Genomic DNA, 14,645 nt, shown 5'->3' on the forward strand with positions numbered 1-14,645 from the left:
TCCTGACCAGCTGGGCGGGGGTGGGGGGAGAGGACGGAGGTGCTGCACAGTGACCACAACAGGCAGCCTGGTACAGGAGGCTTGGATGTCTGTGGCTCTCTCTGTCATTCCTCCCAGATTTGGCTTGTGTCTGGAGAGACCTCTGATTCGTAGTCAATCCCAGGGCAAGAAGAGACCTTGGACGTCACTCAGTCAAATGAGATTAGGAACCGGCATCCTAATGACCAGCTCAGGCCCACACAGCTCATGGGTGGTAGAGCCTTTCTGGGCCGTAGACTACCCCATCCCCACCACATCTTGCTTTCTTTCCATAGCTGGGCCTGCAGCTTGATGCCATATCTGCTACAGCTAAGAAGCAGGTGGGTGTGGACCGTGGGGCCTGGACTGGGGCAGGGGAGGGAGACACTCCACCCAGGGTGACCTTGAACTTACACGACCTTAAAAGCGAGAGCCTCCCGCCCATCACCATGGTCCTTGGCCTGCCCAGAGCCCTGGTGATCCTGGCTGTCACTGGATGGGGAATGGAAGCTTGGTGTGGATGGAGGTGGAGGGGGTTTTAATAGCTGGTGAAGAGGGTGGATGCAAACCAAGGATCGAACCTGTGCCTCCTGCAGTGGGAGCGGAAGTGGGGTCTTAACCGCCGGATTGCCAGGGAGTCCCCAGTGATGTTCCTAAGGGGACTGTCACCCTCACTGGTGACAGTAAGAAGGACAAAACGGTCCTTGGGTGCCAGACAAACTCACTAGCCCCTAGGATTGGCGGATCCAGGTCCTGCCTCCAGCCGTCCTGCAGGGGTCTGGCCCCGGCCTGGCTACTTCCCCCGACCTGTGCTCTGGGCAGGAGTGCCGGATGGTCCCTGCCCCCGGCCAGGTCGGTACTCACGCTGGATGTCGATGGTGACTGAGGTCTCCTTCCCTCCGGGGATGGCTTTGTTGGTGGCTCGGCATACGATGCTCTGCCCGTTCTCCACATCGCCGGGGGAAATGAAGAGGGTGCTCACAATGCTCTCACGCTTGCCATCTCGGAGAAGGGTCTATGGGTCGGGTGGGGAGAAAGAAGGCCCCAGGTCACTCATCACTGCGACAGCTGGGCGGGTGGGGCAGGACACGCGCCAGCCTCGGAGAGGAGGAAGGAGCTCTGTGGATAGAGGTAGGTCAGTCAGGACACCCGGGGGCGCCCACCTCCATGCAGAGCCTCGGGTCACCCCTGGCTCCCTGGCCTGGCTGAGCGCCAGGCTTCAGGAGGAAAAAGGAACTGGAAAGTCACTTGCCCACCCAGACACAAAAGAAACCAGCTTGGGCCCAGTGGAAACCAGGCTGCCGGTGCTATGTAGAGATGAACTTGTAACTATTCTACCTCTGGTCTGGGGGTGTCTCTGGGTCTGTAGGGAGTGCTGAGATGGGGATAGCAGGTGCTGTGGCCCCAGGAATGATCTGGCTGCAGAAGGGTGCACAGCTTGGGGAGTGGGGGTGAAGGCAGGGCTAGGGTGGAGACGCGTGAAGAATCAGTGCCCACTGACCATTTCATTACTTTACCTGTATAAACTCTCTCAACTTTTCGATCATTTCACTACCAGACCTCACTGGAGCTCAGACTAAGCCACAGACATGACAGGTGCCATCGTCTTTCATTTAGCAGTCGAGAAAACAGGTGTGATCAAGAGAGACTGTGGAGCTTGATTAAACTCACTTTGAGTTGGTGGCGGCGACGTAAGTAACAGGTTCCTGGACTGTACTGAAGAGCATCCACCCAAATTCATGTCCACCCTGAACCTCAAAATGTGAAATTATTTGGAAATGGGGCCTTCACAACTTAGTTAGCTGCTGCTGCTGCTAAGTCGCTTCAGTCGTGGCCAACTCTGTGTGACCCCATAGACGGCAGCCCACCAGGCTCCCCCGTCCCTGGGATTCCCCAGGCAAGAGTACTGGAGTGGGGTGCCATTGCCTAATCAGTCATTAGTTAAGGATCTTGAGACAAGATCACCCTGGATGTAGCATGGGCTTTAAATCCAATGATGGGTGTCCTTGTAAAAAAGAAGACAAGACAAGGAGACACAAGGAAGAGGCCATGGGAAGGAGGAGGCAGAAACTGGAATGATGCTGCCACAAGCTCAGGAAAGGCAGGAGCCCCTAGGAACTAGAAGAGGCGAGAAGATTCTCCCTGCGGCCTTTGGAGGAAGCACAGCTCTGCCCACGCCTTGACTTCAGCATTTTCACCTCTACAAGGGTGAGCCAATACATTTTGGTTGTCTGAAGAACCAAGCTGTGGTACTTGGTTACAGCAGCCCTAGAAACTAACGCAGGCCTAAAGGTCCCCTGTCTTCCTCTTGACCACGTGCTGATTCCTTATGGCAGCTGTTCTCCCTCATTGCCGGTACCCACTCCCCCAGCTGAGACTGCCTCCAGCTACTGCCCCATCAGTTTGGTAACCCTGCACCCTTGACTCCCTGGTGGCCCATGAGGGTGGGTGCCCACTGGGGAGGTGCAGTGGGCAGGAGGGCCATTTTGGTTTGGGGTGGGGGCTGGACTTGCTCAGTATACCCCAGGAAGGAACTTGATCTTATTTTCTCCATTATTGGAGCTGAGGAAGAGATGGATAGACTCTATTTCCTCAAAACCTCCCTGAAAATAACCACAACATCGTCTCTGATCCTCGCAGGACCCTGGAAGGAAGGGAGCCTTGTCTCCCAAATAACTGGAGAGAAAAGTGAGTTTAGAGTGAGTCAGGAACTCGCTGGGCAGGGCAGGGATTTGCATAGGAGAATGGTGAGCTCTGAGCCACGACCTCCCCACCGCAGCTTCCTGAGGACCTGTAAGCCAGAGGGGTGGTGTGATCCCCTCTTTGAGACAGCAACAGTTAGCAGATTAAGTAGCCTCCCTTTAGCAGAGATACGTAGGCAGCTGAGGGCTTCCCTCGTGGCTCAGCTGGTAAAGAATCCACCTGCAATGCAGAAGACCCTGGTTTGATTCCTGGGTCAGGATGATCCTCTGGAGAAGGGATAGGCTACCCACTCCAGTATTCTTGGGCTTCCCTGGTGGCTCAGCTGGTAAAGAATCTGTCTGCAATGCGGGAGACCTCATCCTTGGGTTGGAAAGATCGGGCATGGCAACCCACTCCAGTATTCTTGCCTGGAGAACCCCATGGACAGAGGAAGCCGGTGGGCTATAGTCCGTGGGGTGACAAAGAGTTGGACATGACTGAGCAACTAAGCACCGGCTACCACAGGCAGCTGGACCCCGACGCTGGGTCCTCAGTTCCATGCCCTGCACTAGGAGAACAGGCCCGGAGCCTCCATCTAGGATACCGCATCCCGCTGTAGACAAGGCCAGACTCAGGTGTGAAGACACCACAGAGCAGGGCAGCAGAGGAGAACTCTGCTCGAGGAAACCGCCTGGGCCCAGGCCTGCTCTCATCCATCTTCCTTCCGGGGCGTGGGGTGGTGGTCTCAGCCCTGCTGCAGAGGGATCTGGGAGAGAGGCTGGGGGAGGGTGTCATGGTCAGCCCCAGAAGCCCGAGGGCTGACTGTCTAGAGCTCAGCCTCAGGGCCAGGGTGCTGATCTGGAGGCTGGCCCCAGGAGTGGGGTCAGAGTGGGTGTGGTGTCAACCGGCCCAGCCAGAACCTCTCCGCTGCACCATAGTAACCGGCTGGCTCCTGGCTCTTCAGCAGACCTCACACGTCTATAAATAGCCAAGCGATAATAAGCACAATTTCCTGGATGAAAATAAGACCGCGGGGTTGGGGTAGGGGAGGTGGGGAGGAAGATCCTTTTGTTCTTTCCCGATTTTCTTTTCTTTACTTTTCCGTTGTGCTAACCAGGGACATTTACATAAATTTTAGTCTGCCGGGGTACCCTTGGATTGATCTGATTGATCTGCTCGTGCGGTGTTGGGGAGCAGGGCCATCTGGGTGCTGGTAGGAGGGAAGTCAAGGGCCTGAGCTCCTAATTAGGCCCCTGACTGCTGCCCCGTCCCCGCACCCAGGGTGCTCCTTGCCCGGAAAGATGATTAATGACATATTTACTGTGTCCGGGCGTGTGCTTTTCTGGGAAATAAAAATTCTGGTTCAAGTTGTTTGTTCCACCTAATTAGAGATGGGGAGATGTGTTCATTAAACCGGGGGAGGGCACAGTGCCCGCTCCCCAGGGGAGGACCTCTCCTAGCTCTGGTTGGGGGTGGTCTGTAAAGCCTTCATGGTAGGGGGGAGCCGAGCTTGGGGCAAAGAAGGGGCCTGTGTCTTCTCACCCTGATTTTTGTTTTCCTCCCTCCCTTGTTGCTTCCACAATCTCCTTGCCTCTGCTTTCTATTTTCTTTTCCTTCATGCCTGGCTGGTCAACCTCCCCCATTCTCACATGCAAATGAAGCCCTGGGACCTCCCGGGGGGGGGGGGTCCGGGGCAGGTAGACTCTCTGATTTGCTGATTCTTGTCACAGGCCCCCTTCCCCTGTCCTCCTGGCCCTTCTCCGGCTTCCCTCTCCTGAACTTGGCTCTGGGGACACACCGGGCCCCAACACCCCCACCTCCTGCTTGTGAAACCATCATTAGCTCACCCTCAGCCAGAGGGTAAGTGGGTTATTATTAGTGGTGAGTCGCTCATTTCTGGGGCCACCACCTCCAAGTCCTCGGGCAGCGCTCCCTGCAGCTTGGTGGGCACTAGTGTGACCCTGATGGCCTCTCCTGTGGGTCCCACCTGTGTCTGCAGATATGGACCAGGAGTGGGCATATATACCTCACCTGTTCAGGGTTGAACATGCCAGGGCAGGGGTCTTCCTGGGTGTGTGTGCACTGGCTGCTGACCCACTAGCTTCCGTAGAGCTTTCCCCACTGTCCCAGTGGCTTAGGGCTCATCTCTGGACCCTGCCTATCCCACGCTGCTTCCTGTCTGTGCACCCCCCATCACTGATGGCAGGCACTTGGCATTCAATCAGCAGTGGTAGTTGGCGGTGGTGGGGGGTGGTGGTTGGTGAGAAGCCTTAGGCTTTCCTGGGGAGGGAGACTGTACCCTGTGTAAGGTTGTCCAGTGTGGGCTGCTGTCCCCAGGGCTTCAGCTGGGCAGTGGAGAGACAGGTGGAGCTCCCCAAGGTGAGAGGTGACCACTGGTGAGGGAGGAAGGAGATTTGGAGGGAACGTGGGTGCCCCCAGCTTGGTGCTAAATCTGGGATGTTCATTGATATGCAAACAGCCTGGAAAGGGCTCGTGGGCCTGATTGCCTGGCAACAGGGCCTCCTCTCCCTCCTCACTCACCTCACTCACCACCTGCTGCGTCCCTTAATTTTTCTTTTCTTTTTTTTTTTCATCATCTCTCTTTGCTTCCCCTTTTAAGGCTGCCTGGGGAATCCATTGGGGCCTGTTATCACTAAGAGCTGTCAGAGAAGGTGGAGATTTGGGCCACGCTTTGTGTCCCCAGAACCTGTGTCCTCACGGACTGACCCCTAGTTTTGTGTCCTGGGGCCAGGAGGGATGCTCCTCACAAAGAAGGCCAGGATGAGCGGCAGCTGGAAGCTTGCTGGAGGCTCCAGGTGCCTGAGATGAACAGCTGGGATGCAGGGGGCGGGGGATGCTACGGGGGCAGGTGGGGACAGAGTGCAGAGCTGAGCCGCATGGAGGGCCCTGAGAGGTGCTGTACCAGAGAACTCGTCTGTAGCTTGGGCTCTAATAAGTCTTGTGGTCCTGGTGGTGGTGGGTGGGCGCCCCTGGGACAGGCAGCAGTCTGAAGTTGGAAGTAGCAGAGGCGCAGGGCTGGAAGGTCAGGGGCTTCAAGGCAGACGTGGACACGACTGTGGACATCCAAGGTCAAGCGACCCTCCCCCTGTCCACCGTTTCAGGGTCAAGACCTCCTCCTTCCACCTGGCGGCGGCTGCTGGGGAGCAGCAGATGGAGCAGGAACCTGGCTCCCAGGGAAGGTTTTTCTCTGGTCTCGGCCCAAACTGGCTTCCTTCCTCTTCCACAGCCTGTCCTGCCTCCCCGGGTCTGCCTTCCAGATGACCGCCATGTGGCCTCCGTTCTGGTGCCAGGTCCAAAGAAGACGGCCTGAGGCTGGGTGTCCAGGAAGAGACGACTTGGAGAGATGGCTTTTCATCAACTCCCATGCTTCTGCAGCCAGACACCCGCTGGGAGTCGCGAGCACTCACCCAGGCACCTGGGCTACGAGGGTTCTGGCCGCCCTGGGTTCAGGAAGAGGCGCCCCAGCCTGTGCTGGGTTGGAGGTGGGGGCTGGTGGAGCACCCTTCCCCTGCAGGCCCACCGTGGAGCAGAAAACCGAAACCTGGCCTTCTGAGCGACCTCTGCAGGGGAGAGCAGGTGGGGGAGACACGGCTCTGGGAGGAAGGAGCCAAGGATGCTGGCGAATGTTTACAAAGCCCTTACTTTCAATGCACTATTCTCTTTTTTGGCTGTGCTGGGTCTTCATTGCTGTGCATGGGGCTTTCTCTAGTTGCAGCGAGCAGGGCTACTCTCTGCTGCGGTGCTCAAATGCATTATTCTTCTTAAGTCTCGCAGCAATTGTAACATGGGCACCTGTTACATCATAATACCTATTATCATCATCCCATTTTGCAGATGGGGAAATTGAGGCAGAGATCTGATGTTACCATGACATGTGGTGGAGCTCCGGTGTGAACCAGGTTTGTAGGACCCCCAAGGCCTGCTCTGCGATGATACTAACACTCTCACCCGGAAATGCGCCGTGCAGATCCAGTGAGGGAAGGCAGTGATCCTTCCCTCAGCCATACTTCCCTCTGCTCATTCATGACCATCCTCTGAGGCAGGTGCCATTGGTCCCATTGTACAGATGGGAACCCTGAGGCACAGCATGGTTAGCTAGCTTGCCCATGGCCACAGAGCTAGATGGTGGTGGAGCCTGGATGCCGGCTTCCCAGCTGCCAGGCTCAGGGGCTTAACCACTTACCATGTGACAGACGCTGAGGCTTCAGCCTCGGGGGCTGTCAGCGTGGCCCCGTGGGATTTTTCCTGTAGACCGTGAATCCTACTTGACTGTTGCACATGAATGTCCTCTCAGCCTCTCTCTCTCCCTGTCTCTCTGTCTCTGTCTCAGCTGCTCATGCCCCCAGCCTCTTCTCTTGCACAACCAGTCTGGGGTTGCTCTGCCTTTGGGACATCACAGTTGCCGAGGTCAATGGCACCTGAGTCCTGGGGGAGAGGGAGCTGCAGAGGCCTGGGCTCTGACAGCCCCCAGGGCTGAGTCCATGGGAGCTGCTGGGTCATCCATCCTTCTCCGCAAGCCTAAGTCACAGGTCTATAGCTTGTCAGAGCTGCCAGGCCCCTGATATCTATCTATCTATCTATTGCTGTGCCTCACGGTCCCCATCTGTACAATGGGAGCAGCCTGCCTCAGAGGATGGTCCTGAAGGGGCAGAGGGAAGCATGGCTGTTAGGATCACTGCCTTCCCTCACTGGATCTGCACGGCATATTTCCTGGGTGAGAGTGTTAGCGGCGTCGTAGAGCGGGCCTTGGGGTCCTACAAACCTGGTCCACACCCGAGCTCCATCACATGTCATAGTAATGTCAGCGTTCTGCCTTCGTTTCCCCACCTGCGATGTATATATAGAGTCCCCCTAGATTTCATAGGGTGAAGCCCTAAGCCTCACTGGCGCATATTTGGACATGGGGCCTTTATGGAGGCAGTTTAGGTTACATCTGTGCTAAGTCACCTTAGTCATGTCCGACTCTGTGTGACCCTATGGACTGTAGCCCACCAGGGTCCTCTGTCCATGGGATTCTCCAGGCAAGAATACAAGAGTGGGTTGCCATGCCCTCCCCCAGGGGATCTTCCTGACTCAAGGATCCAACCCGTGTCTCCTACATCTCCTGCTTTGGCAGGCAGGTTCTTTACCACGAGCACCACCTGGGAAGCCCTTCAGCTCACAGCACCTTGTGTGAACTAGAGAAAAGCACCCCAGCAGGTAGGTACAGCAGGTGCAGGACTGGTAAGGGATTATGGGCTGCATTCAGCCCTCCTTGACCCCTGAGCCAGGTACCTGGGACAGGAAACACCTACACAGCTTCAGCTGGCAGCACTGGGAAGGTGGGCAGATTGAGTGAATGAGAATACAGGCATCAGTTAAATTTGAATTTCGGTTAAACAGTGAATAATCTTTAGTATAAGTATGGCCCATGCAATATTTGGAACACACTTACACTGAAAAGTTATTTGTTGTTTAGAATTGATGCTTTTGAACTGTGGTGCTGGAAAAGACTCTTGAGATTCCCTTGGACTGCAAGGAGATCAAACCAGTCAATCCTAAAGGAAATCAACCCTGAATATTCATTAGAAGTACTGATGCTGAAGCTCCAATCCTTTGGCCACCTGATGGGAGGAAACGACCCTGAGCCTGGGAAAGATTGAGGGCAGAAGGAGAAGGGGGCGACAGGATGAGATGGTTGGATGGCATCATCGACTTAATGGACACGAGTTTGAGCAAATTCGGGGAGATAGTGAAGGACAGGGAAGCCTGGCGTGCTGCAGTCCGTGGGGTCTCAAAGAGTCAGACACGACCGAGCAACTCAACAGCAAACCTGAGATTCGCTTTTAACTGGATGTCCGGTATTTTATCTGGCAACCCTCGGCTCTGTCCACCTCTGTCCCTGAGTTGCTTCCTCTGACCATACTCCATTCTTAGCGTTGTCACCACGCCCAGCAATTCCCCCGGGAAAGAGAGGGGGAGAAGGAGAGACAGAAAAGGTCGGAAAAATAGAGCCAGAGCACTCGAGAGAAAAAGACGCAGAGAGACAAAGAGCTAGGAGCCAAAGGCGACACAGAATCACACAGGCAGACCCAAGAGCTGCAAAGAGATGGGGAGAGCTGTGCCCTGCCCGCTGCCTGCCCCCTGGTGGCCTCCCCTCCTTCACATCCCCCCAACCCCGCCTCACCTTGGAGTAGGTGGCCCCGTTGATCACCTCTCCCTTCCTCAGCCAGATGATGGAGGCAGCAGGCTTGGCATTGTCTGCATGGCAGGTGAGGTTGAGGGGGTCCCCAGCCCGCAGGCTGATCACAGGCCCCCCGAGGATCACTGGGTCGTCGGGCGGCACTGCGTGGGGAGAGAGAGGGGAGAGGTCAGGCTGAGGGCACCCCCTCCTCTCGGGCAAGGCTGAGTGGATTTTATGGAGCCGCTGACAAACAGTAATTATCATCCTTTAATAAAATGTATAATCCTCTTGCATTATAACAATAACAGCGACGACAGCAGTAATCCCGACACAGGCGTCCCGTGTTTATTTGCAGAGGACGCTCATGTCATCGTCTCATTCCGCGGCAGCCTGCGAGGGGACAGGGCAGGCGTCATTAGCTGTGATTTGCAGACCGGAGAGCGTGCCACTGCTGCCTGGACCCTATCTTTCTAACTTCTCTCTTTGAAAACAAAGCCCTGTCACATCTGTCATCTGATTTAATCCTCACCGCAGTCTTGCGAGGTAAACATCATTATCCCAATTACCCAGATCCGGAAACCGAGGCTCAGCGGGATTAAGTGACTCGTTCAAGGTCACACAGCGATCGAGCGGAGGGGACCAGGGCTGGAAGCAGGTCCCCCGACACTTGGAGCACCAGGCTGGCCGCTTCCCTCACAGGGGACAGGTGACAGGCAAACTTTCGAGTCTGAGACAGCGTTCCAAAGAGCTGTGCAACCGCGATCATCACCTTTGGACCTGATTCTCCCAGAGCGGCTCCAACTCCCTCCTCCCAGAGCTGGAATGAATCTCTCCTGCTTGGTCCGCGGTCCCCGCTGAGAGATGGGGGCTGCCAGGAGAAGAGTGATGCCTCCCACGGAGCCCAGCTCAGGGCCCGGTGCCTGGCACAAGCTCTGTAAACCTTTGCTAAAGTGCAATCACGTCTCTGACCCCCATGACAATAATGGGACGCTGCTTGGGCACTGACAGTGATGGATGACTACTGTTTGGAGAAGGGGCCCAGAGAAGCTAAGTGACTGGCTGAAGGTCACAGAGCCTCTTCTGAGGTCCATGCTTGTGGACACTTGAGGGTCTCAGGCCCCTGCTGCGCCCTGCCTCTCCTCCCTGGACAAACCAGAAGGGGCAGAGTGCTCCCTGGAGACCCCCTGATGGGTCCCTGGTCTTCTCCCTGGGGAGGGGCTAGTCAGTCAGTTCTGGAGGCCTGAGGAGGGCTGAGCTGTGTGTTTGCTCAGTGAATGGAGGACAGGGTCGTCAGGTGAGGGCTGAGGTCTTCATGCAAAAGGCCTTCTTTGTCCAGTCGCCAGAGGAAGTCCATCCTCCCACTCGGGCCCCAAGCGACCTTCTGTACCTCTGGGCTGAGGCAGCAGGCCCTGCTCGCCGCAATGAGAGAAAGCCTGTGCTTAGCAATGAAGACCCAGCACAGCCATAAATAAATCAATCTTTCAAAAGAAAGAAAGAAGGAAACTCCTGGTGGCTCAGACGGTTAAGAATCTGCCCACAATGCAGGAGAACTGGGTTTGATTCCTGGGTCAGGAAGATCCCCTGGACAAGGAAATGGCAACCCACTCCAGTATTCTTGCCTTAACAATCCCATGGACGGAGGAGCCTGGTGGGCACAGTCCATGGGGTTGCAAAGGGTCAGACGTGACTGAACAACTAACACTTTCCCCTTCTTTCCAGGAGGCTCTGGGGCAGGTTAAGTATCCTGACATGCACGCCTTGAGCCAGTGCCCCTGCCTCTCCCTTCCCGTCCTCTAGGAAGCCTGGTTCAGAACCATGGCCTGGCTGGTGTCTATTGCTCAAGTTTCTTTCGCTGAGAGGAAAAAACCCTTCGGGCTTCCAAGCTGCTTTCATAAGCCTCAGGCCTCTACTGTGATCCTGGCCTAGGGAGGAAGATGGCCTCATTCAACCCTGCCCAGCCTCCCAGGGGGCCCTGGGTGCAAGCAGATGGTGGGTGTGGGCTGGACGACGAGGCCAGCCCCCCACCCCACCCTCCCCTTACCCCCTCGTTAGTGCCAGAGGCCTCCGTGGTGCTTTGGGGCCAGAGAGCCACAGGGAGGCGGATGAGGGCTTGCGGTAAATAGGGGTGGGTGTGGCAGTGTGTATGAGGGGATTTTATCTCGTGCTTCGGGCCACCCTTGCAGCAGGGCTAGCCTCCTGCTTCCTCCCTTTGTTGCCTCCCCTTGAGCCGCCCAGGATGGAGGTACTCAGACTGAGCTCTGCTGAGGGTCAGGAAAACTGGAAAAGACCACCCGAAGCTTTGGTAACAGCATCAACACCTGGCCGTCCTGTCTCTGAGGCCTCTCCAGGGTTAAGTCGAGGGGGCGGGATTGTGGAAATTGCCCTAAATCAGAGGCTGAAGTGGCAAGGCAGCTCCCTGTCCGGTTTTGTTTCCTCAGCCATCTAATGTGAAAGTACACCAGGGGATCTCGAACGTTCCTTAGCACTGACTGGCCTTGGGCCCGAGACAGCGGTTCTCACTGCAGCTTACGATATTCCCAGAGAGGTTTTAAATGTCCTGTTGCCAGGCTACACCCTGAGCAGCTGCATCCCCATCTCAGGAGGTGGACCAGAGCATCAGGGCTTTTTAAAGCTCCCAGAGAAGGGACTTCCCGGGTGGTCCAGTGGTTAGGACTCCATGCTTCCACTGCAAGGGGCATTGGTTCAATCCCTGGTCAGGGAACTAAGATCCCAGAAGCCATGTGGTGCGACCAAAACCAAAAAAAAATGCTCCCAGCGGGTTCTGCTGTGAGACCAGTTTTGAGAGCAGGCTGTCTCTGGGCCTTTGCTCAGTGACCCAGCCTGTGATCAAGCATGGAGAGCAAGGAGCCTTTCTAAAAAGCAAGCACAGGCTGGACCTTTCCTTCGTGCTGTGTTTACAATATCGGGTTAGAGGAGGGGAGAGGGGAGTGGGACTGTGTTGTGTGAGTGCGCAGGTGTGCTTGCGCACACATACACACGCACACACACACCCCCTCAGAATGGGCCCTGATTACATCTTCCCGAATAAGTGGTTATCACGCCGGTTATTCATGTAACCATGCATTATTGATCGGCCTTCGCCTCGGTGCACACCAGATGGGGTAGGAGGGGGTGCGGATGGGGCTGGGGTGGGTGAGGGTGGTGGGGGATGAGAGGGGGAGGCCTGGGGGCAGCGGGCTGAATAGAAATCAACAGTCCTTCTTGGCAGCTGTGGCTCCCGATGGGAGGGGACCTCTCGTTACCTCCCCATTCAGACCTGGCCCCGGAGCTGGGGGCCCAGGCGGGGAGAAAGTCTCGAGCAGCCGGAGCCTGGAGATGCATTATTCATCCACCTCCCCTCCTCCCCGGATTGGTTATTATCCTGAACCACTGTAGAGCTTGGTCTCCTAATTTTTAATCACAGGGAAGGTGGAAGCGTTAGCCTTTTGTGATTAATCCGGAGATAAAAATAGTTGACTGTTGTGGTGTTGAGCTTGTTGTCAGTCAGGAAAAACGCATTAACTGTTGGGTGACTGAGGCCTGAGAGGACCTGATGGAACTCAGGCCAAGCTGGTGCCCGGAGCTGGAAGTCAGCCCCAGGGGTCACACCCTGCTTGGGACGGGGGCTGGCTCCCGGGCGCTGCTTACGGAACGGACACATATGAATCCCGCAGTCCTGGGCTGGCTCTTTGCCATTTATTCACCTGTCTTCCAGGATTCTGGCAGGCGGCTAGGGGCCTTCCTCCTTCCTCTGCCCCTCTCTGGCCTCCTGCCCTGTAGATGGTACCGCTTGCATCTCCCTGTGTGGGAGGGAGCCCCTGAGGACTTTCTCCCAGTTCTGCTGCCCAGGACAACGGGGACTCGAGCAGAGAGGCCAGAGGGCACATGCATGACTGGACACTCAATCGTGTCCGACTCTGCGACCCATGGACTGTAGCCCTCCAGGATCCTCTGTCCATGGGATTCTCCAGGCAAGAATACTAGCGTGGGTTTTCATGCCCTCCTCCAGGACATCTTCCTGACCCAGGGATTGAACCCACGTCTCATGCATCTCCTGCACTGGCAGGTGGGTTCTTTACCACTAGCGACACCTGGGCAGCCTGTCCTGCTCACTAAACACTGGATTTAAAGATATTGTGTTGATTCAGGTTTTTCTATAACATCGTATGAAAAACTCAAATGAACTTTTTGACCAACACGTAGACCCCAGCATGAATGTGTTTCATAGTGGGTTTCTTTGCATAAGTAGTTCTTTAACTTGAGATGCTGGAGTTCCTTCTTTTCCTGGATCAGTCTTACTCAGCCTTGCAGATTTAGCTAAGGGGTTACCGAGTCCATAGAGAAGATCCCCTGGAGGAGGACATGGCAAACCCACTCCAGAATTCTTACCTGGAGAACCCCGTGGACAGAGGAGCCTGGTGGGCTACAGTCCACGGGGTCGCAGTCAGAGAACCCCATGGACAGAGGAGCCTGGTGGGCTACAGTCCACGGGGTCGCAGTCAGAGTATCCCGTGGACAGAGGAGCCTGGTGGGCTACAGTCCACGGGGTCGCAGTCAGAGTATCCCGTGGACAGAGGAGCCTGATGGGCTACAGTCCACGGGGTCGCAGTCAGACATGAATGAGTACGATGCGTGGAGGGCCCAGTCCATCTCTTCCTGCGTTTCCTGGTTGGACCAAGGGACTCTTGTCTATGATCCCATAGCATCCTGGATATCATTCTCAGTATCCCACCTCTCCTATGGAAACGATCCAGATGTGTTTGTCTGTCCCTAGACTGCAGCCTCCTTCATCCTGGTCCTCAGAGCACCTGAGGCTGCACGGTGGTTTCACGCACGTTTGCTGAGCAGAACCTGGCTTGAGGCCACCGCTTTATAAGCGGTGCGATGTGTACACACAGTTATACAATTGACAACCTTCGCCCTCTTATCTGGAAAGTGAGGCAATAAAGATACCTGCGGGTTGTAGGACTATTTTTATGATATGAAGAATGAAGGGGTAGCTTGATAAGGGCTAGATAAATATTGAGAATCAGGTCCAGTTTTTGAGAACAATATTTAGTTTTGTTTCTGTGGATGACACCGGGCCAAGGGTTCTCTTGTTTTATTCTCGAAATAAAACCAAGTATCCTTTGAAACTGGAGAAGGAAATGGCAACCCACTCCAGTATTCTAGCCTGGGAAATCCTATGGACAGAGGAGCCTGGCGGGCTACAGTCCATGGGGTCACAAAGAGTCGGACACAACTGAACACACACACACACATCGTTCTAAACAGCTGCTATTAGGACTTCCACTTTATAGATTAGGGAACGGGGGCTCAGAGAGAGCAAATGACGTTGCTAAATAACACAGCATGTAAAGGCTGGAATTTAGCACCAAGTTTGTCTGACTCTGTGGTATATACACTCTACCAGCAACAGAGCAGCACACAGACCTGCCCATAAAACCGGAGCTCTGGTCAAACCTCCTGCCTGGGTCCTGGCTCTTTATCTCAATGCATTCAGACCCCGCATTTCCGTCCCCCAGCCTGACTTTCAGAGGGCTCGATGGAGCACAGGCCTGGCTCCCAGTGTGTGCTGGAGAGATGTCTGCTAAGGGAGAGGAGGAAGGTTTCTGCCATTCACATCTCGCTTTGCTCACTTCTTCCAATCTGTCCGGTTGTCAGGTTCTGGGCCCTGTGTGATCCCTGCATCCAGAGGCCTCGAGCACGTCGATGGCGCCGCCTGATGGTCAAAGTGTGGAACCCAGGCTGTAAAGACGAC

The 14,645-nt window shown here is 55.5% G+C and overlaps 1 protein-coding gene across 2 annotated transcripts in view; it reads right to left on the reverse strand.

Annotated features, from left to right (window-relative positions):
- Nucleotides 1-14,645, reverse strand: part of KIRREL3 (kirre like nephrin family adhesion molecule 3) — a 609,605-nt gene that overhangs the window by 33,768 nt on the left and 561,192 nt on the right. For both annotated transcript variants that reach the window (XM_069565440.1, XM_069565439.1), the window contains exons 5-6: nucleotides 8,888-9,045; nucleotides 883-1,033 (exon numbers count right to left, since the gene is read on the reverse strand). In XM_069565440.1, coding sequence (XP_069421541.1) covers nucleotides 883-1,033; nucleotides 8,888-9,045 — 309 coding nt within the window. The remainder of the gene's footprint in view (nucleotides 1-882; nucleotides 1,034-8,887; nucleotides 9,046-14,645) is intronic.

Source organism: Ovis canadensis, chromosome 21, assembly GCF_042477335.2.
Source record: "Ovis canadensis isolate MfBH-ARS-UI-01 breed Bighorn chromosome 21, ARS-UI_OviCan_v2, whole genome shotgun sequence".
Taxonomy (NCBI): Eukaryota; Metazoa; Chordata; class Mammalia; order Artiodactyla; family Bovidae; genus Ovis; species Ovis canadensis.